At 35.1% G+C, this 19,965-nt stretch overlaps 1 protein-coding gene across 8 annotated transcripts in view; it reads right to left on the bottom strand.

The window, feature by feature from the left end:
• Dmd (dystrophin) overlaps window positions 1–19,965 on the bottom strand; it is a 2,349,574-nt gene that overhangs the window by 1,520,885 nt on the left and 808,724 nt on the right. For all 8 annotated transcript variants that reach the window (XM_087599109.1, NM_001370876.1, XM_087599108.1 and 5 more), the window contains 3 exon segments: window positions 15,905–16,093; window positions 14,893–15,074; window positions 5,536–5,686 (listed from right to left, as the gene is read on the bottom strand). In XM_087599109.1, coding sequence (XP_087455235.1) covers window positions 5,536–5,686; window positions 14,893–15,074; window positions 15,905–16,093 — 522 coding nt within the window.

The raw sequence follows: 19,965 nt of genomic DNA, 5'->3' as shown, positions 1-19,965 counted from the left end.
GATTCGTGCTCCACCAATCCCTGAAAGACAATTAGCATAGCCCCAGCCTGTTGTGTATATAAGGCGAGCGCTTTTGCCACTCGAGGTCCCCGTATCAGCAATGAGGTGGTCCTGCAATTAAGGCTGTTGAGAAGAATTGGGCGGTGTTGCATCTTCCTTGCCGGCTGAGGTGGGCACAACATCTGGAAGCTCTGGTTGGTTGGCATTATTGTTCATAGGGGGTCTCAAGCCCCTTCAAGCTCTTTCTGTCCTTTCTCTGATTCCTTCAATGGGGATCCCGTTCTCAGTTTAGTGGTTTGCTGCTGGCATTCGCCTATGTATTTTCCGTATTCTGGCTGTGACTCTCAGGAGAAATCTACATCCGGTTCCTGTCAGCCTGCACTTCTTTGCTTCATCCATCTTATCTAGTTTGGTGACTGTATATGTATGGGCCACATGTGGAGCAGGCTCTGAATGGACATTTCTTCCTAAACTTTGCCTCCCTATTCCCTCTCAAGGGTATTCTTGTTCCCCTTTTAAAGAAGGAGTGAAGCATCTGCATTTGTTCATCCTTCTTGAGTTTCATGTGTTTTGTGCATCTAGGGTAATTCGAGCATTTGGGCTAATATCCACTTATCAATGAGTGCATACTATGTGTGTTTTGCTGTGATTGGGTTACCTCACTCAGGATGATATTTTCCAGTTCGATCCATTTGCCTATGAATTTCATAACTCATTGTTTTTGGTAGGGGAGTAGTATTGTGTAGGTGTACCACATTTTCTGTATCCATTCCTCTGTTGAAGGGCATCTGGGTTCTTTCCAGCTTCTGGCTATTATAAATAAGGCTGCTATGAACATAGTGGAGCACGTGTCTTTGTTATATGTTGGGGCATCTTTTTGGTATATTCCCAAGAGAGGTATAGCTGGGTCCTCAGGTAGTACAATGTCCAATTTCCTGTGGAACCTCCAGACTGATTTCCAGAATGGTTGTACCAGTCTGCAATCCCACAAACAATGGAGGAGTGTTCCTCTTCCTTCACATCCTCACCAGCATCTGCTATTGCCAGAGTTTTTTATCTTAGCCATTTTGACTGGTGTGAGGTGAAATCTCAGGGTTGTTTGGATTTGCATTTCCCTTATGACTAAAGATGTTGAACATTTCTTTAGGTGCTTTTCAGCCATGGTGCTGGTTCAACTGGAGGTCACCACGTAGAATACAGATAGATCCATTCTTATCACCCCATACAAAGCTTAAGTCCAAATGGATGAAGGACCCCCACATCAAACCAGATACACTCAAACTAATAGAAGAAAGAGTGGGGAAGAATCTCGAACATATGGGCACTGGAGAAAATTTCCTGAACAAAACACCAATGGCTTATGCTCTAAGATCTAGAATCAACAAATGGGATCTCATAAAACTGCAAAGCTTCTGTAAGGCAAAGAACACTGTGGTTAGGACAAAACGGCAACCAACAGATTTGGAAAAGATCTTTACTCATCCTACAACTGATAGAAAGGGCTTATATCCAAAATGTACAAAGAACTCATGAAGTTAGACTGCAGCGAGACAAATAACCCATAAAAAATGGGGTTCTGAGCTAAACTGCATGTCATTTTATTGCCTACTTTTTTTATTTCAACTCTGGCATTCTGGTTGTCTAGTCTCAGAATCTTTTATTTAAAGCTCTCTGCTCAATCTCTAATTCTAGGCCTGTAGGCTGAGCTTTTGAGCTCCAAATTGTTTCTTATACCCATTTATAATTTTTCATATTGCACATACTTTCTGAAATAGATTTCTAAGATGTTGCTTTAGCCTCTTACTTTCCTGTAATATTATTTCTTTTAGTAGTCATAACGCCCACAAATTTAAGATTTTTTTCTTACTTGCTACTCAATTTGTTTTAATTTCAGGGCCATGGTGGTTCCTTATGACCCCTAGAACAACTGTAACTGCCTAGGTCTCCTGTATAAGATCATTCATAGTGAAACAAGTATCCTGTATCCCTAACTCTGTAGAACTTTAGTGCATGCTACAGACAAATTAAATTTTACCTTTTCAAACTTCATTTCTTTTACTCCAACAGATCACCAAATTCAACTCTCATGCTGTTTGCTTCCTTCTGCCTCAAGTAATGGCTCCCTGTTCTGTGTCTATCTGTCATATGGGACTATGAGATGCTGAGAATGATCTCAGAGGCAGTTGGTGTCTGTATTCTTCACCACACCCAGAAGCTTTAATGAGTGTTTGTTCAGATCTACTGGGATACAGTGGAATGAATTCAAAGGTCAGTTACTTTGGTGGGATTAAACTAAACCTTCTCTGTTACATGAACATCTAGATCATTTTAAAGGTCATCAGATGAGGATATTTCACAATCTTGGCACCTAAAATGCTTGAAATTAACTTCAAGAAATGATAGGTAACTGACCTTCTAATAGGTTATTTGGCTTGTATTAATTAGCATTTAGTACAGAATGTCTGCGGGTGTCTGAACATAGTGCATATTACGTTTATAAATTCATATTTAATAACCGGTGATAACTTGTTGATATTGTCATTGAGACATTGTTCAAAAATCTAAATCTGAAAAGACTTGGAAACCCAAATAAGTAACCCAAACTCCATGTCAGTGTGCCTACTACAGGACAAAATTCTGTAGTGACGGTGTTTCCTTTTAACAGAAATCCATTTCCAATTAATAAAATCTTCAACTCACAAAAGGTTCTTCCTCCTCAATCACATCCCTACTAATTTAAGATAAAATTCCTTATGAACATCGCTGAAACACTCTACAACTAAGATAAAGGTTTTCTGTCAGAATATTTTCTGATGATATTTAAGAGTTTCAAAATATTCAATCCTCACAAAGAATCAATGCTAGGTACCTGAGATTCAAAGCAATCCTCTAAATGCTCTCTTCAGCTAGGGGGACTGAATAAGAAGGTGTTTTTGCTATACTTTTCATTTTAAAAATTTACACCCAACAGAAAATATTCACAACTATTCAGAGTTAACCACTTGGCTGAATTTAATATTAACAACTATGATATTTTACATTGCTAATTGGCAGGATCCCTGAAATATCTTATCTTAATGGCATTTCACGTTGATAGAGCATCTAATATATCTTGTCCTGAAGTGCTGGTGGAATGAAGATATCAAGAGATGCACTCACAAAATGTAAACAAGTGTGTCTACAATATTTAAAGTGCACTTATAAGATTTTCAAGTACTTTTATCTTGCTAGTCAGTTAAGGAACACGCCTTCTGATCATCAGATTAGAATTATAATCAGTCCTTCTCAACAAAACTAGTGTCTTTCCATAAATTTTTCTACCTGTAATCATCCTTAAGAAACAGAAATTTGGGGATTGGGGTTTAATTCTGTGGTGAAGTATCTGTCTAGTAAATTAGTAAATGCAATTAATTTTATGAGACTGATCACAAGTACTGAAAAAAGAAAAAATATAAAAGATAATATAGCAATTTGTTTACAAACACACACACAAACATATATATATATATACATACATACACACACACATATATATATATATATATATATATATATATTATACTTAAAATACAATCACAGCAAATGGAGATAGCCGAAGGACTTCAGTCTTTTGACTGATAGTTAAATACCCTAAATTTTGTAAGTAGCAGGAAATGTGACAATGTGGAAAGATGAAAGTTAATGATGTACTTTGTTTTTCAAAGCAAATTTCTCATTTTCCTTGTTTTATAATTTTTCTTAGGAAAATGAAGGTATAAATGAATCAATGATTATTTCAATTAGTTATTCATTTGAACTCATGTACCTAAAAATATAAATCATGGAAGTCTAACACAAGTTACTTGACTGTGAAATTTATCTTCAATGTGTTTTTCTAGGCTTTTACTTCTATAAGCACAAATTTGTTCCAAGATGTATGCAAACAGTTAAACCTAAGAGCTGGCTTCACCCAGAACCTGTGTGTATATTTTTCTAAACTTATTATGCATTGCACAGGAGTATGTCTTAGATACAGCATATTGCATAATCAACTTGGATATAATCATTTTGCTTTTTTGTGTCAAATTATTTCCATAAAGCAATTTCATACTCATTTGAAATGGCATATTTTCCAGTAATGAACAATCTATTCAGATTTTATGACAATTTTAGTCAAATATCTTCCATTCCATGCACTTTATTTCTTCCAAAGAAAAGTAAAACATTTTGGGTAATTGTCAGAATATCAAGTTCTAGGATGGCATCGCCAACGTCGCTAAAAAAATCTATTCAGAGTATGAAGCTAAGACCTTTAAAAAATAGAACATCCAAAAACATGATTTTCAATAAAAATAATTGGGGATATACATATTTAAAATATTAGTTGCTGATCTAAAATCTCCAGTTTACCAAGAATTTTGGTATTCCATTTGCTATCTGCTGTGGCTCTGATTCTGGACAGATCACAAATGTTCCTGGATTCATGTCTGTACCCATGAAGCAGGAAAGTTCCTATTGGAACTACAAACTTCATAACTAGCCATAACATTGAATAGTCCAGGGTAAAATGAACTGCATGAGAATTCTGGATCGAATTGTTGATACACACACCACACCACACACACACACACACACACACACACACACACACACACACACACACTTAACACACATTCATGGGGTCTCAGTCACCATAAGGAGAAACCAAGGAAAACAACAAACACCTGCCAACAATCAGAAAGTGTATGTCTAAATCTATATGTAATTTGTACAAAAACTCTTAAAATTTAAATATATTAGATGTTATATCAAAACGATTTTACCAATACTTATAACCAACTTTGCAGTTTTAAATGTCTATAGACTGAAGGTAAACATATACCAAGTACAACCTTATAAATAATGTTTCATAATATATTTGTGTAATCCCTGAAGAAGCTATCTTATAGGAAAACAGAATTTTAATATTTAACACACTATGGCTTTGTCTCTTCAAGAAACATGTATAAATATTTTCTAATATAAATTTTTTGATTATGTTATATTTGAGAAAGAATGTGTGCTTTAGTCTATACTGTGCTACTACAACAAAAGTATTTGAGATACATACCAAAAAACACAAAGTAATTTCTTCTGTATTTAAGAGGCTTAGAATACTAGGTCAAGGTGTCAGCTCGTAAAATCTTCTTGGTTGATTCTCATATAAATGGTGAAAAAACAGCAGAAATGGTGCATGGCACCTCTTAAAATATTTTTTTAAATAAGGGCCTTAATCTTACTTATGTGAAGAGAATCTTAAGGGATGAATTAATTTTTAATGATACACCTATTTAAATTATAATACTGGCAAAGACTCAAATACTAGAAAGGCACAAAGTCAAATCAGATCAGTAATTACTGAAATGAGACAGGTCATTTTATTTTAAATTATTGAATAGAAGCCTCCCCTCCTGTCTCATCTATAAGTTATTATATGTGTTCACATATATATGCAATATACATAAAAACAGAAAGAGTTTAATATTCTTGAAAGCAAGCATCATAATGTCTACAAACCTTATGTTGTTGTACTTGGCATTTCAGGTCTTCAAGATCAGGTCCAAGGGGCTCTTCCTCCATTTTCTTTGTTCTCTCTTCAGTTTTTGTTAACCAGTCATCTAGCTCTTTTAATTTCTGATTCTGGAGATCCATTAGAACTTTGTGCAAACTAATAAAAATAACAATTTTTAAAAAGTTATTTTCATTTGACTAAAACAGTTTATTTCTCTCTTTCTTTTTTTTTTTTTTTCGGAGCTGGGGACCGAACCCAGGGCCTTGCACTTGCTAGGCAAGCGCTCTACCACTGAGCTAAATCCCCAACCCTAAAACAGTTTATTTTTAATGAATACACATCTTCATAAATATATACATAAAACTGATGGTCTACCAAAATTTTTGGAATATTGGATACTAATGTTACAGCAGTAAAATATCAGTAGTTTCTTCTGGCTCTACTATAGCTATTTTGTTCCCACAGACACACACACACACACACACACACACACACACACACAGACATGCACACACAATACACACCCACAAACATACACACACACACACACATATATATATATATATATATATAATTTCCACATATACATTTACACATGTATAAATTCATACACATATAAAGTTAACACATAAACACATATACATGTATAAACACTTATCCTTCTCTGTATATGTGTGCATATAATGTACAAGTGTATACATATGTATGTATGTGTTAAATGAATATATGCATATATTTTTAAATGAATAAGTATACATATTGAAAGTGTATAAGTATATATATACTTATGTCTGTATGCATATATATAGATCTGAATATATGTATATATTATATATGTATATATGTTTATACATATATATGTATTTTACTTTATCACATATCTAGAAATATCACCATTTCTAAAATATTTCACATAGCCAGTTAAATGCTAACATTCTATAATAAAAGACCAATGGAGCTTGCAATGTAGAACAGTGTATATAGACACTTTCCAGCACACATAGTGGCCTCTATTCAATCTTCAGAACTCTCTGAAAGGTTGAATGAGAAAACAAACTGAGAAGCTTTACTCAGCAGCTGACTGAAACAGATTCAGATACCCATAGTCAAATATTGGACAGAGGTCAGGGACTCTTATCAAAGTGTTTAGGGAAGGGATTAAAGGCCCTGAAGGGGATAGGAGCCCTATAGGAAGACCAACAGTGTTAACTGACCAGGATCTCTCTGGGAGTCTTTAGAGACTAAGCCACTAACCAAAGAGCATAAATGGGCTGGACCCATGCCCCTGCACAGATGTAGCAGAGGGCTGTCTTGTTGTGCCTTATCCTACAGAGACTTGATATACAACTATCAAGATAGCTGAGGTGGGGGCACCCACTCAGAGGATACAGGGTAACAATTAACTTATTAATTAATAAAAACATATAGTATATTTAAAATTATCCCACTGTCACTTAATTTGAATCTAGATCTAGAGGATGAATGCAACATTAGTATAATTTATACAGCCCTAGCCTGACACTATATTATGAAAGGTGGGAATATCTGAGCCACATTATCTCAAGTATTTAAGCAGGCAATCATCTTTGTCACTTCCATGTGCCATGGAAGAATATCATTACTTATGGACACACACTTTTATGTTAAGGGTTTCAATTTATTTTATTCTCCTCCCCAACTTACTGTTGAATATGCTCAAATGTATGTAGAAATCTAAAGACAGAATTAAGTTGATTTTTCCTGCTCACTATAATTCCACTGATAGATTTCTACCACAACTAATTTATTAAGATATCAATAAATTTTCATGGACAAAATAAGAAAAGTAAAACCAACTAAATTAAGTTGTTTGCTAACACCAATATCAATGCTTCTAGATACAGATGCATCTAAACATGTGCAGGTATTCAGGATTATACCCAGACATATTAATGTATGTATACATGCACATGAACACTAACTACAATAATACCAATAACAATAAATAAAATTTTAAAATCAAGTTTAAACTCTGGTAACTAAATTAATATACACCAGGTTAATGATGTTTAGTGTTCATATGATTTAGTATATTCAATAAATACCATGAGTCATTTTCTTGAGATAACACATGATTTTTTAACATATACACAAGTGTATGTCTAAATATGTCTGAACATTTTTCTCTCTTCCTATCTTTATATATTTAAAGTAGAAAACTTTTGACTTCTACGCATTCTAGCACTTTAAGGTTAACTTTGTGACTCTTAGGTAGGCATTTGTACCTATGGAACTCATGTAAAATTGCAAGGTTTAATGCTAGTCCTTAAATATCTGCTATTACAAATTATTTGGGATTAAACTCATAGTCATGTTAGATATTAGTTTGGATTGTCACAGAAATATATATCCTAGGTTGTACAGATAATAAGCAGCTTGAGACAGGCAGTTTTGCTTGTTTCTATATATTATATAATATAGATAGATGGTCTTCAAATGTGTCAGAGATCCACAGGATGTAGCACTTAAGGTTATTTCATTATTTCAACTTCTGAGATTAAACCCCATTCTACTTCAAAGAAGATGATGAGCATCAATACCTCCATGTGGAGTTACTTTGATTGTTGAAAGCTAGCCACTGTGCAAGAAATGCCCTAACTTTATCTGCAGTCAAAATGATGTCTAAGATGGACAAACAGATAGGGGATAGTTGTCTGCTAGGCTCTGCCAAGAAAGTGTAGGGTAGTCCTTTATTATTCCTGCTTCACTTAAGTTCTGTCTGATGGTCTAGGCCAGAAGGCTGAAGATAGCTGCTCCAAAGTTATACAGAATATTGAGGACTATCCAGGTGGCAAGCTGTCTCATCCATCTCTATGACTTTAACTTGAATTAATTTACTTTATTTATTAAATTAATTAAATTAAATCTGTAATAGTTATAAATCAGACAAATATCATTTCATATCAGATCAAATGGAAACAATGTTTGCTTCTCCATCGCACTTCCTTCTACCTTAGGACATTTATCCTTGTTTGTTCATGTGAATGAGCTGTCTTCAAAGCTTTTTCCATACATAATTTTGTTTAATATTTGTAACTAATATTCTCTCTGAATGGAGTCCTCTGTTTTGAAATAAGAAGTATGTTTCATCCTCTGAATATATCTCATACTCTCTTTTCCTTTTATTCTTCTGTTTCTTCTGACAATATATGACTTTATATTCATAAGGGAAAGCTGTTTTGTTCTTAACTAAATCAGAGCTGGGGCTATAGTAGATAATACATTTCGTTTGGATGGATGCATGAATAAGCTTAATTTGCTACTTAGCATCATTTATCTTCAGATGAAAATATTCTTAGAAAAGTGGAATACTCTAGTTTACATAAATTTTAGCCATTTAGATTTTCTGTTTGTAACTAAAACTCTGAGTGTCATACTGTATATTAGTGTAATGGAGGTCCACATTTTTTGATTGATCTATATTATTTGCATTATTGCTAGAAAAAAAACCCACCATGACCACAGGTACTTGACCTCATTTCACATAAAGTGAATTAAAAGCTGATGTTTCTAATCCAACCAATATGTTTTCAGAACTTATATATTGCCCCTATTATATATTGTTGCTCTTTTAGAATCTTTCTCTTTCATTAGTTAACTGTAGAAAAAGGCATTAACATTTGAGATCTGAATGAAACATTAGTAACATAATTTTTAAATTTTGAAAGAAGTTAAAAAATATTTTCTACCTTAGTTGTTATAAAATGGAAACAGAATATATAATTTATTCATTTACAAAGGAGCATGGATATACTTTCCAAATAATATAAGGTAGATCAGTGACTCTAGAGTATGCTTAGAAATGACCTGGTATCTTGTTAAACTGCAGATTCTTATTCTACAGTTGAGATTTGGGACAAAACTTGTGTACTTTCAGTAAGTTCTTGGGTGATACATATGCTTCTGTTGATAAGACGACCTAGCTCTGTACAGACATCATATCAGCATCATGGGGTGAAATAAGAACAGCAATATCAAGTTGTGATGTAAAAATAAAACCAGAAAATTGACATCATGCATGTTGTAATATGAACTGCATGGAAATTCAGTTCAAGATTACAACTGTCTGCATGATTACATAAAATATGCAATATATTAGTTCCTTAGTTAATTTGTGAGAAAATACTCCATTTATTTGTTCATAATCACATTTTCCCCTATCCCCTACTTCATACCATATCTAATTCATGATTAAAGCAGGCAATATTTTGAAAAAAGGAGATTATATTTGTGAAGACATTTTTCCCTTTCAGCCAAAGTGTTGATAGTAATGCATAATGATTTTTCATGTTACATCTTGTGTTTAATCCCAAACACTATTCAGAACTATCTTCCTGCTGATTATGTGAACCATAACATAACTTTGTCCTTACTGATTTGCTTTCATTTTCCCTTAACTATAACAAAGCTTTTAGTTTCCCTCTGCATGTCTTAACCACAATTATCTGAGAAGTTGATAGATCTTGCTGTGCTTATCTTTTACAGGCCTCATAGAAATGTCAGTAAATCTCCTCTGCTCTCTACAGGTTACATTTTTTCCAATCAAATAATTAGTTTATTCATGTAGGAGAGAAATCTTCTGTTGTCCCCATGCTGGTTGTTCCCTTGTGTTTCCACAGTTGGAAGCTTCATCCTTTTCTTCTCCTCTTCTCTCACCTCCTACCTTCCTTAGAGAATTATGCATCAGAAAATCCAAGCAAAACAAAGAACATTTAGCTTACTTTACATCAGATTTCTAGCTCAAGAATGTCAGCATGCAGTATGCTATTTCATTTTGAAGGCAGAGGCACTTTGTTTTCTCATTTGAATCCTTAAAAGTAGTGTTAGAGATTTTTACTGGAAAAATATCAGCCTAGTGATAATCAAATACTTTATGACCATACATGTCTTAACAAATGTCTGTGTCAACTTCCACAGAGCCAATTTATGGGCACAGAAGTTGAGATTTGTAGATGTAAGGAATCATGAAAATATGAAACAATATTAATAAGAGAGGAGGAAGAATGTGGAATTATTTATATTCCTTGACTGCTATTTCTTGCAAGCATATTCCAATGTTCTAATTGAATAAGCAAAATTTCAAATATAATATTGATTACTTTTATCATGTTCCCCAATCTTTATAAAAAATTCCAATATACTTTTATAAAAATAATAAGTGGAGAAATTAAAAACTATGTAGTAAAAAATGAAATTATATATTAAATTAATATTGTGCACTTAAGAAATAATTAGCCTCATGCAAGTTCTCTTATTCATGACTATCATTGTTCATTATGCTTTGTAATAGTTTTGCTTCAAAAAGTACTTTTAAATGCCACATCAAAACCAATGTCTTTTAAAAATATGTATGTAAAGGCTTTATGACTGTTGTATGAATTAGGAAACTAACTTTCATGGATGGGAAGTATATTTCTCCAAATCAAGTGAATGAGCAACTAGGAGAAAGCTTATCATTTAGATAAAGTGGATTCAAATTTAAGTAAAGTAGACATGAGAGCAAGTTGTTATCTCCATTTTTAATTGTTTTCTCCCTGATGCTAGCAGTAATTATTGATTGTTTATAAAATAGTTTCTCCTAGATACAAACTGCAGAAAGGTAGTATCTGAATTTGCATGGTAATTCATATTAAGTCCTAAGCAAAAACTTACTATTAAAAAACATAAATGGAAGTAAACAGTTATATATAATTTAAGTGCATAAGAAAAACACGAGAGTATCCTTATCAGTAATAATTCCTTTCTTGTCTAAGATACCACGATACATTTATTGATATGTATCTAAGCATATATATATGTATATATATGTATATATATGTGTGTGTGTGTGTGTGTGTGTGTGTGTGTGTGTGTGTGTGTGTGTATGTATGCTTAGCTAATACACAGTTTTGTCTTGTCTTTCTTTCCCTTATATAAGGCCTTTGGTAGCATAAAAATACATTTACTCTATGTCGTGGATTGACTGAAAATCATCTCCAAACTCTCCAGTTCTATGGGCCGTTTGGCTCATAGAATGAGTCCCACTTTCCCTATTTTCGTACTCTTATATTAACTGTTCTCACTGGTCACATTCTCTAACTCCTCATCCCTTCTTATTTAAATCTCAAGCTAAAGGGATCAACAATTAAATTCTTCTTTGTTTCATAAACACATAAGCACAGTCTAATTGTTTAATGATTCCTTATCACCACCCTTTGTACCATCTTCATATACAGTCTTATTAGCTATTTCCATCATAATCTTTATTTATTGAACATCAGCCACTTTAGAATACAAATTTCATGAGAACCACAGTTTCTTATCTCTTGTGATAATTTGAGTGTCCTCATTATTTTTACTTCAATCTGGTTAATTGAAGTATCCTAAGAATGCTAGTTAATATTTGTACATATAGAAAAGGACATGGAAGATATACTTAGTTACAAACATTCATGTATTTATATTTGTTTCCTAAAAGAAATATAATATGTATTTCAAGAAATTATCTAAAAAATTTTATATGCTACAACTGGTTGCATAGTACTGTTTTATTTTTAAAACTATATATGATGTTCTATAAAAACCTATTCTTCCTAAAAATACTTTACTTCTCTTTTGTAATAATCACCTTCAATGTTAGGCCACAAACAAAAGCTCTAACATATTCCCTAAAAAATGAGACAGTTGGGTATTGTATTTGTTGTTGTTGTTATTGATGCTGCTACTGTCATTACTAATTATAGCTAGGTATAATATTGTCAGTTTAGTTTTCAAATAATTCAGTGAAATGGAGATACGGAGATGAACATTTTATAAATGGTATATTAAAATACATGGAACTTTAATTTTAGGTTGAATTTACATTTTTTGAAAGTCAGTCTCAAAGTGTAATTAATTAATTAATTAATTAATTCTGAGAACAATATATCATACATATTTCCACTTGATAAAAAGAACAATATTGAAAGAGTACAAAAAAGAAAAAAATCTGTGTGTCTATTGGGCCAGGAGTAAATAGGAGTGTGTTGTTTTAAGGGAATCTTTGCAAATAGAATTTCTACCCTAAAGACTCTGGACATCTAACTAATATGACAGCTCTGTGTCTTATGAATTGCGATGACAAATGTGTGGAATAAAATATTTCTCTGTGAAGATTTAAAGAAAGTGGGCTCAATAATTAAAATAAGACACTATAATTTTCACGTCTAGGGTCAGTTCAAATTATTGCAATGATAATAACAGAGAAATCATGTAAATGTGTACATTCTAGTATATTCTCATGTAGAATACAAATATAGTTGTAAAAATTCTCTCTTAGAATTTATGCCTTACTTATTCTTTCAAAAAACATGAGCTTAAAAATGTGTTCTCTCCCTCCCTGTTGCCACACTATAATTTAGTACCAGCACAGCAATCCTCCCAGCATATCTAATGAGTTTCTTGGTCCTATTCTCAAGCTTTAAATCTTCATAAATAATAGCTAAGTAAACTTAAGGCACTTTCACAATTTCTTTAGCTTAATGTATTCAAATCCACAGTTGGCACTTCATTTCTTTTCATTTAAAAATAAATCTATCTTGTCTCGCTAGGCTCTACATGGAAACACACACTTAACAATATAAATCAGAGCAACACATCCAGAATGAGGAAATCTGCTTGTTACTTTTGTAAGAAATAGGCCATTTTCAGAAATGTCTCAAAATCTTTCTTTCAATAAGTCAATACATATTCTTAAACTGATTAATAGCCATACTGTATTCAAATAATTATTTTCACACAAAATTGAGAAACTTTTCTCCATGAGTATATTCATAAAGAGATGAGAAATACTTTGACCACTTACTTTTCCTTCAAACAGGAATTTTCTGGTCATCCATTACTCATGAAGAATTTTATGCACATGAGATTTCATATTTTTCAATAACTGCTACATTCATAATCTATCTTTTATAGAAAGTCATACAATATTAACTGAGACAAAAGTTTGACAATTCTCAAAAGCTAAGTAAGATCTGTAACTAACTCTCTCCCTACCTAGAATCTCTACTTCAGTTGCTAAAGTATAAGTAGTTATGTAACTGACATGAAAAGCTTCCATAACATTTCAGAAAAAGGTTGTCTTAAGTTGAGAAACTATATTAGAAGTCTTATTATATTAAAATAATAAAAGAGAATCTAAAACATGCCTGATTTTTTAAGTTGTTCCCTGAAGGCTTGAAGCTTCTAATGGCTCAATGTTTAAGAGCAATTGCTGCTGCTCTCTTGGACAGTTAGGGTTCATTTCTCAGAGTCCCCATAGCAGCTCACAACCATATGTAACTCTAGTTCTCTACAAGTTCTAGTAGTACCGCTATTCCCTTCTCCCTTCCATAAACATAAAATAAATATCCTGTGCACATAAATTCTAGAAACAGACACTAATACACAAAAATAAACACAAATAACTATAGAAATACATTTTCAAAGATGGAATATCAGTATTTTGTTCATCATCACTTCCTATCCTGGCTTTCTAATTCTTAGGATTCAAACTTGGGACAAATGCTTGAGGCTTCTATTTAAACATATCAAATTCAACACAGGTCACAAGGTTTTCCCTTCATCCTCTTGTTGCAACCTTTTACAAGGCCCTCCTGGATGGCATACCCCTACCCTTATCCTGAACTCTCAAGCCCATGGGGTTGAACTGCTCATCCCTATTTAATCCAGACATTTTGTTTACCTGCTCTCTTTGTATGCCTGGGCCTCCTGTCTGCTATACCTGGTTCCCTTCACTCCCTTATCCTAACCTTTCCTGACATGGCACAACTCACTTTAATCATGTCTAGTCTAAACTCTCCCAACTGTCTCTGCATCTGGCTATGTTCTCCCTTTTATCCACAATAAACTTTCCCTTTCACCACACCTATGAGCAGTCATGTCCTTTCTTTTTGCCTTTTATTCCTTTCATTTTTTCCATATACTAATTGTCTAAAATTTCAGGCATATCATGCTAAAATTATAATTTATTATAAACAGACAAGGATTCACTTGAGGCAGTGAATAAAAGTTCCCACTTATACTCCTAGCTATTTGCATATTTGAGCCTGAAGACTATAATTTCAAGACCAAATTGGGCTTCATAACAAGTCCAAGGTTAGAGTTGGAAATTTACTCAGATGCTGTCCCAAACATGCTGGGGAGTTTGCTCAGTAGTAAAGTATTTGCCTAGTAAATGTAAGTACTATGTTGAAAGTTGTGTGCAGGCACACACACACACACACACACACACACAAACACAAACACACACTCACACTCACACACACTGGAACCCTTGCGCACACACATATATATACAAAACTTACTTGCTTTGTTTTTCCATACTAGCTACCCTGAGACATTCCCATCTGGAATTTAGGAGATTCATTTGTTCTTGAACTTCAGTTTCTTCATCTTCTGTTAATTTTCCTTTTCCAACTAGCCGACTTCCTAACTGTAGAACATTACCAACAAGTCCTTGATGAGATGTCAAATCCATCATGAACCCCTGACAAGAAGAAGGTAATGACTGTAGTCAACAATTGAGGGAATCATTGGGAATTTGAATTTGATTAGTTGCAATTCTAAATCTTTGCCCCATTTAAATGTATATTCTTTTCAAGCAGTCTTAGTTTTTACATCATGGTATTATAGTATTATGCAGCATTTTAAACATGAATTAGAGAAAATTTTTGTCTTAGAACAATTTGTAAGAGAGAATACACTACATGGAGCACTTTAGTGCAGAATGTTTCATAAACAGCTCATAGGAAGACCTGCAGAAAGGTAATATAAGCATGCTTATCCTAGCACAATAGTAAATGAAGGAAGACACCAATTAAGTCAGGATCATTCTGGATTATAGAGTTTGTATCAGGCCTTCCAGAGATACATGAAAGATATGTCTCAAGTGGGGGAAGTAAAGGAGAATAATCTGAGCAACTGTACAATCTCAGGAAATCTCTGCCATTAAGGAACCTTCAACATGTTATGACCCATTTACTCATGGTGTGCCTTAGAGCTGTTATGCATGATGATATGTAGGTGCTCTGGAATGTACTTCAGAAAGAGGGATCAAGTTTTTCTCTGACACAAATAAAAATGCTTTACACTTATTCTTCTAGGAATAATTGCAAAGAAACTATCAATACTTCAGAGACTTGTCCTTCAAAACAGAACTATAAATATTATTTGTAAAAATGTTATTTGTTAACATCTCAAAATTCATAAGCAAACATATTTGCATGTGTCTTACATTTTTTCAGAATAACTGACAAAAAGAAGACTTATCCTTGTAAATTATATGCTCTAGCTTCATAAGTCAGTGATTTCTTTTACCTCATGAGCATGAAACTGTTCTTTTACTTCCTCAACATCCTTTGAAATCTCTCCTTGTGCTCGCAATGTGTCCTCTGCAGAAAGAAGCCATGAGAGTACTTCTTCTAAAGCAGTTTGGTAACTATCCAGGTTTACTTCAGTCTCCATCAGTGAACTGCCAAATGACTTGCTTCCAGGAGCTTCCAAATGCTGAAAAATAAAATAAAGTTGGTGTTATAAAATTAGTGGTTTTGCAACTATTTCAGTACATTACTAAGAAATGAAATGAAGTATTTAAAATGCTAGAAATATCTGCTTATATTATCATAAAGTACATACATAAAATAGTGAGCATGTATCTTAACCTCCTCATGATTACACACACAAATTCCCAAATGACTGCTGAAATTTCACCAAATTAACATTTTGTTAATGGTTGTCACTATCACATGAAAGAATGAGACAGTGCATCATCTTTTTGTTGGATATTAAATGCTGCAATATATATATATATATATATATATATATGTATACATATGTGTGTGTTTACTTTTAAATTGCTGTTAATATATGTGAACACTTTTGTAATGTCTTTGAAGAAACATCTCCAGATGTGCTATTTCCAAAATGTTTAAAATAATTATCAGGTATGTATAAGGATGTATGAAAGTAATTTAAAAATTCCTTGAAGACATATCTGAAGATCCCAATGGTAGATAACATATACCAAGTGTTTAATACCAGAAGACAATTTAAATATGAAATAATTATATGAAAAATATTCTCTATCAAATTTAATTAGATTTATGTTAAACAAGATGCCAAACACTTTTAGATTATCCGCTAGGACACAAAAGCTAAGAAAAAGGTGGTTTAAAGTAGTCATAACTCTAAAGAAAGATTCTAGTCACCTGTGAAGTGACTAAAAGATGCTCCAACATATAAAAAGGACACATGCTCCATTATGTTCATAGCAGCCTTATTTATAGTAGCCAGAAACTGGAAAGAATCCAGATGGATACAGAAAATATGGTACATTTACATAATGGAGTACTACTCAGTCATTAAAACAATGACTACATGAAATTATTAGGCAAGTGGATGGGAATAGAAAATATTATCCTGAGTGAGGTAACCCAGTCACAAAGAATATACATGGTACGTACTCACTGACAAGTGGATATTAGGAAAAGAGCTCTGATTACCCAAGATACAATCCACAGACCACGTGAAGCTCAAGGAGAAGGATGGCCAAAGTGCAAATGACTCAGTCCTTCTTAGACAAGAAAATAAAATAATCACAGAAGGTAGAGGTGGGAGTGACATGGGAGTATGGGGGTGTGAAGGAAAAAAGAAGGGACAGGATCAGGTATGGGAGAAGCAAGGACAGGAAAGATATACAGAGGGTAAAGGATTTGAACAGAGTTAGGTAGCAGAGGGGGTATGGGGAACCAGGGGTAAGTACCAGAAAGTCCTACGCACCAGGGAAGCAAGAGACTTGCACAATGCAGCAGAGATTGCATTAGCTAAAATACCCAAAGAAGGTGAGAAAGAACCTATACAGAGGCCATAGCAAGAGTTTAGGCACAGCCACTGATTGAGGGTTGGTGACACCCACTCATCTCCAAAATTTTAACCCAGAATTGTTCCTTTCTAAAGGAAATAGAGGGACAAAATGTGGAGCAAAAACTGAAGGGAAGGCCAAAGACTGTCCTACCTGGGGAATTATCCCATATGCAGACAACAAATCAAGACACCATTATTTATGTTAAGAAGTATTTGCTGACAGGAGGCTGATATAGCTGTCTCCTGAGAGGCTCTGCCAGAGCCTGACCAATACAGAGACAATGCTCACAGCCAACCATTGGACTGAGTGCAGGGACACCAATCGAGAAGTTAGGAGAAGGACTGAAGGAGCTGAAGGGTTTTGCAGCCACATAGGAAGAGCAACAATATCAACCAATCAGACTCTCCAGAGCTCCCAAGGACTAAACAACCAACCAGTGAGTACACACCGAAGGACCCATGGCTCCAGGTGCATATTTAGCATAGAATGGCCTTGTTGGACATCAGTGGAAGGGAAGACCCTTGGTCCTTGAAGGTATGATGCTCCAGTTTGGTGGAATGCTAGGGAGGTGAGATGGTAGTGAGTGGGTGGGTAGGGGAGCACCCTGATAGAAGCAAGAGAGACTGGGAGAGGATAGGGGGCTTATCTCAGAAAGAGGACAACATTTCAAATGTAAATAAATAAGATAACCAATAAAATTGAAAAAAGGACCTCATAAACCTTAATCACAATTTTGTGTAATGGCACATGAGAAAAAGCAAAGAGATGAGAAGGGATTCTGTTACAGAGGCTGTAGTATGTTGCCTGGAAGTGACTTGCCTCCACCTAAATAAAGACAAAGTAATTTCAGATTTTACTGTTATTCAATTGATATACATCGACAAGGATGCTCTCCTGGGATAATCTTTGTGCCATTGACAAGTGGTACAATAACAACAACAAATACCCAAATACACAGAACAGAACGTCTGCATATTTTTTTTAAATCAAGTACATGAGAAGTAGGTTCCTTGTAGAGGGCCGCAATAACATTTGCCACCACTAGATGGCGCTGGCTTCCACTGCACCCCACGTGGAAGGCCAGGATAGCCCTCCACCATTACAAGATGGTGCCAGCCTTCGCTGCGCCAGCCGGCCCCCTTTCAGGAAGTTAACTGTGCGCATGTGCAAGAGTGCCTTCGTGCCAGGTCTTTGCCCACTCCGGGGCGTGCCTTATGAGATCATGGGTAACAACCAATCAGGTGTGGGTGCGCCGCACTAGGGTTTTATAAGCGCGCCATGTTGGTGCGGCGGGGCTTTTCCTCTTCTAAGATTAATAAAGTTGATCACAGTAAGGATTTCTAAATGTCCGCGTGCTTCTTGCCGGCGGAAAGTTGCGCGCGGGACATTTGGTGCCGAGAACCCGGGACACAAAAAAGCTACATCATCGCCGGTGCCAAGAGGAAGCCTCTGTTTCACGGAAGAAATCCAGAAACTGTGGAATGCAGGTAAAACTCTGAGAGACTATGTTTAGCCTTGATCTGTTCCAGCTCAGTCCTCTGCAGGACGCAGCAGGAGCCGCTATGGTTGCTCTGGCAGCCCTCGGGTTGTTTCTATTGACCTTTGAGTTTCTAGTTACTGCCAAACGGCGTCAGAGGTCGCGTGGGAACTGCCCAGCTGTAACAGCAAAGCGGAGAGTGTTGGAGGAAGGGCGAGGTGACAGAGTGTCAGAAACAGAGGGTAGTGAAAAGTTGCAACGAGAAAAGGATCCTGACCGATCTCAAGCACCAGACCCTTCCAATTCGGAAGTGAAAGATTGGGGAAAGAACACCCCGGGTGAAGAGAAGGGAGGAGATAAGAGGAACACAGCATTTTGGGAGAAAAATTTTGTCTTTGTGCCTGTTAGAAGTGTGCTTAAGGTCCGGCGCCGGCTCTGGGGACACCGTGGCGTCCGTGCGCTGACGCGACAGCTTTACAGAGTCATACTGATCAGATTTGATAGAGGCAGACCGCCTGAAAATTTATTCAGGAGAATCAAACAAAAGGACATCTCAGTGCCCGTGCACAGCCTGATGGAGTTAATGTAATTGGGTTGTGAATAAAAATATTCAGGGCTGTGTTTCACTTCCATACCATTGGCGAATGTCAGTCGTTCTGCTCAGATAATATATCTCAGTATCTTATAGGAATTGGGTTTCAACACGTTGGTGGACTAGTCCAGGAATTGAGACAATCCATCGCCCATATCGACTCCACTCGAGTGGATAGTCACCGTGAACACCATCTGGCTTTTTCCCCTCTTTGTCTATTGTTTGTCTCTGGTGCACCAGGATGTCCCCATGTCTGTCAGTGTATTTCTGTGGTTTTTGTTTCTCGTTGTCTAAATGTTTTATGTTTCATGTTCAAAAGAAAAAATGGTAAAAACTTTTTCTGCCGGTCGTTCACACCTTGACTTGGTTTTAACTCGTTTCAAAAGGGAACAAATGAATAAAAAACAGTTTCAGTCAGGTCTTTGGACCCCTGTGCCTAGAGTCAG

This window comes from Rattus norvegicus, chromosome X (assembly GCF_021556685.1).
Source record: "Rattus norvegicus strain SHRSP/BbbUtx chromosome X, alternate assembly SHRSP_T2T, whole genome shotgun sequence".
NCBI lineage: Eukaryota > Metazoa > Chordata > Mammalia > Rodentia > Muridae > Rattus > Rattus norvegicus.
This window is presented reverse-complemented; position numbering and strand designations above follow the sequence as displayed.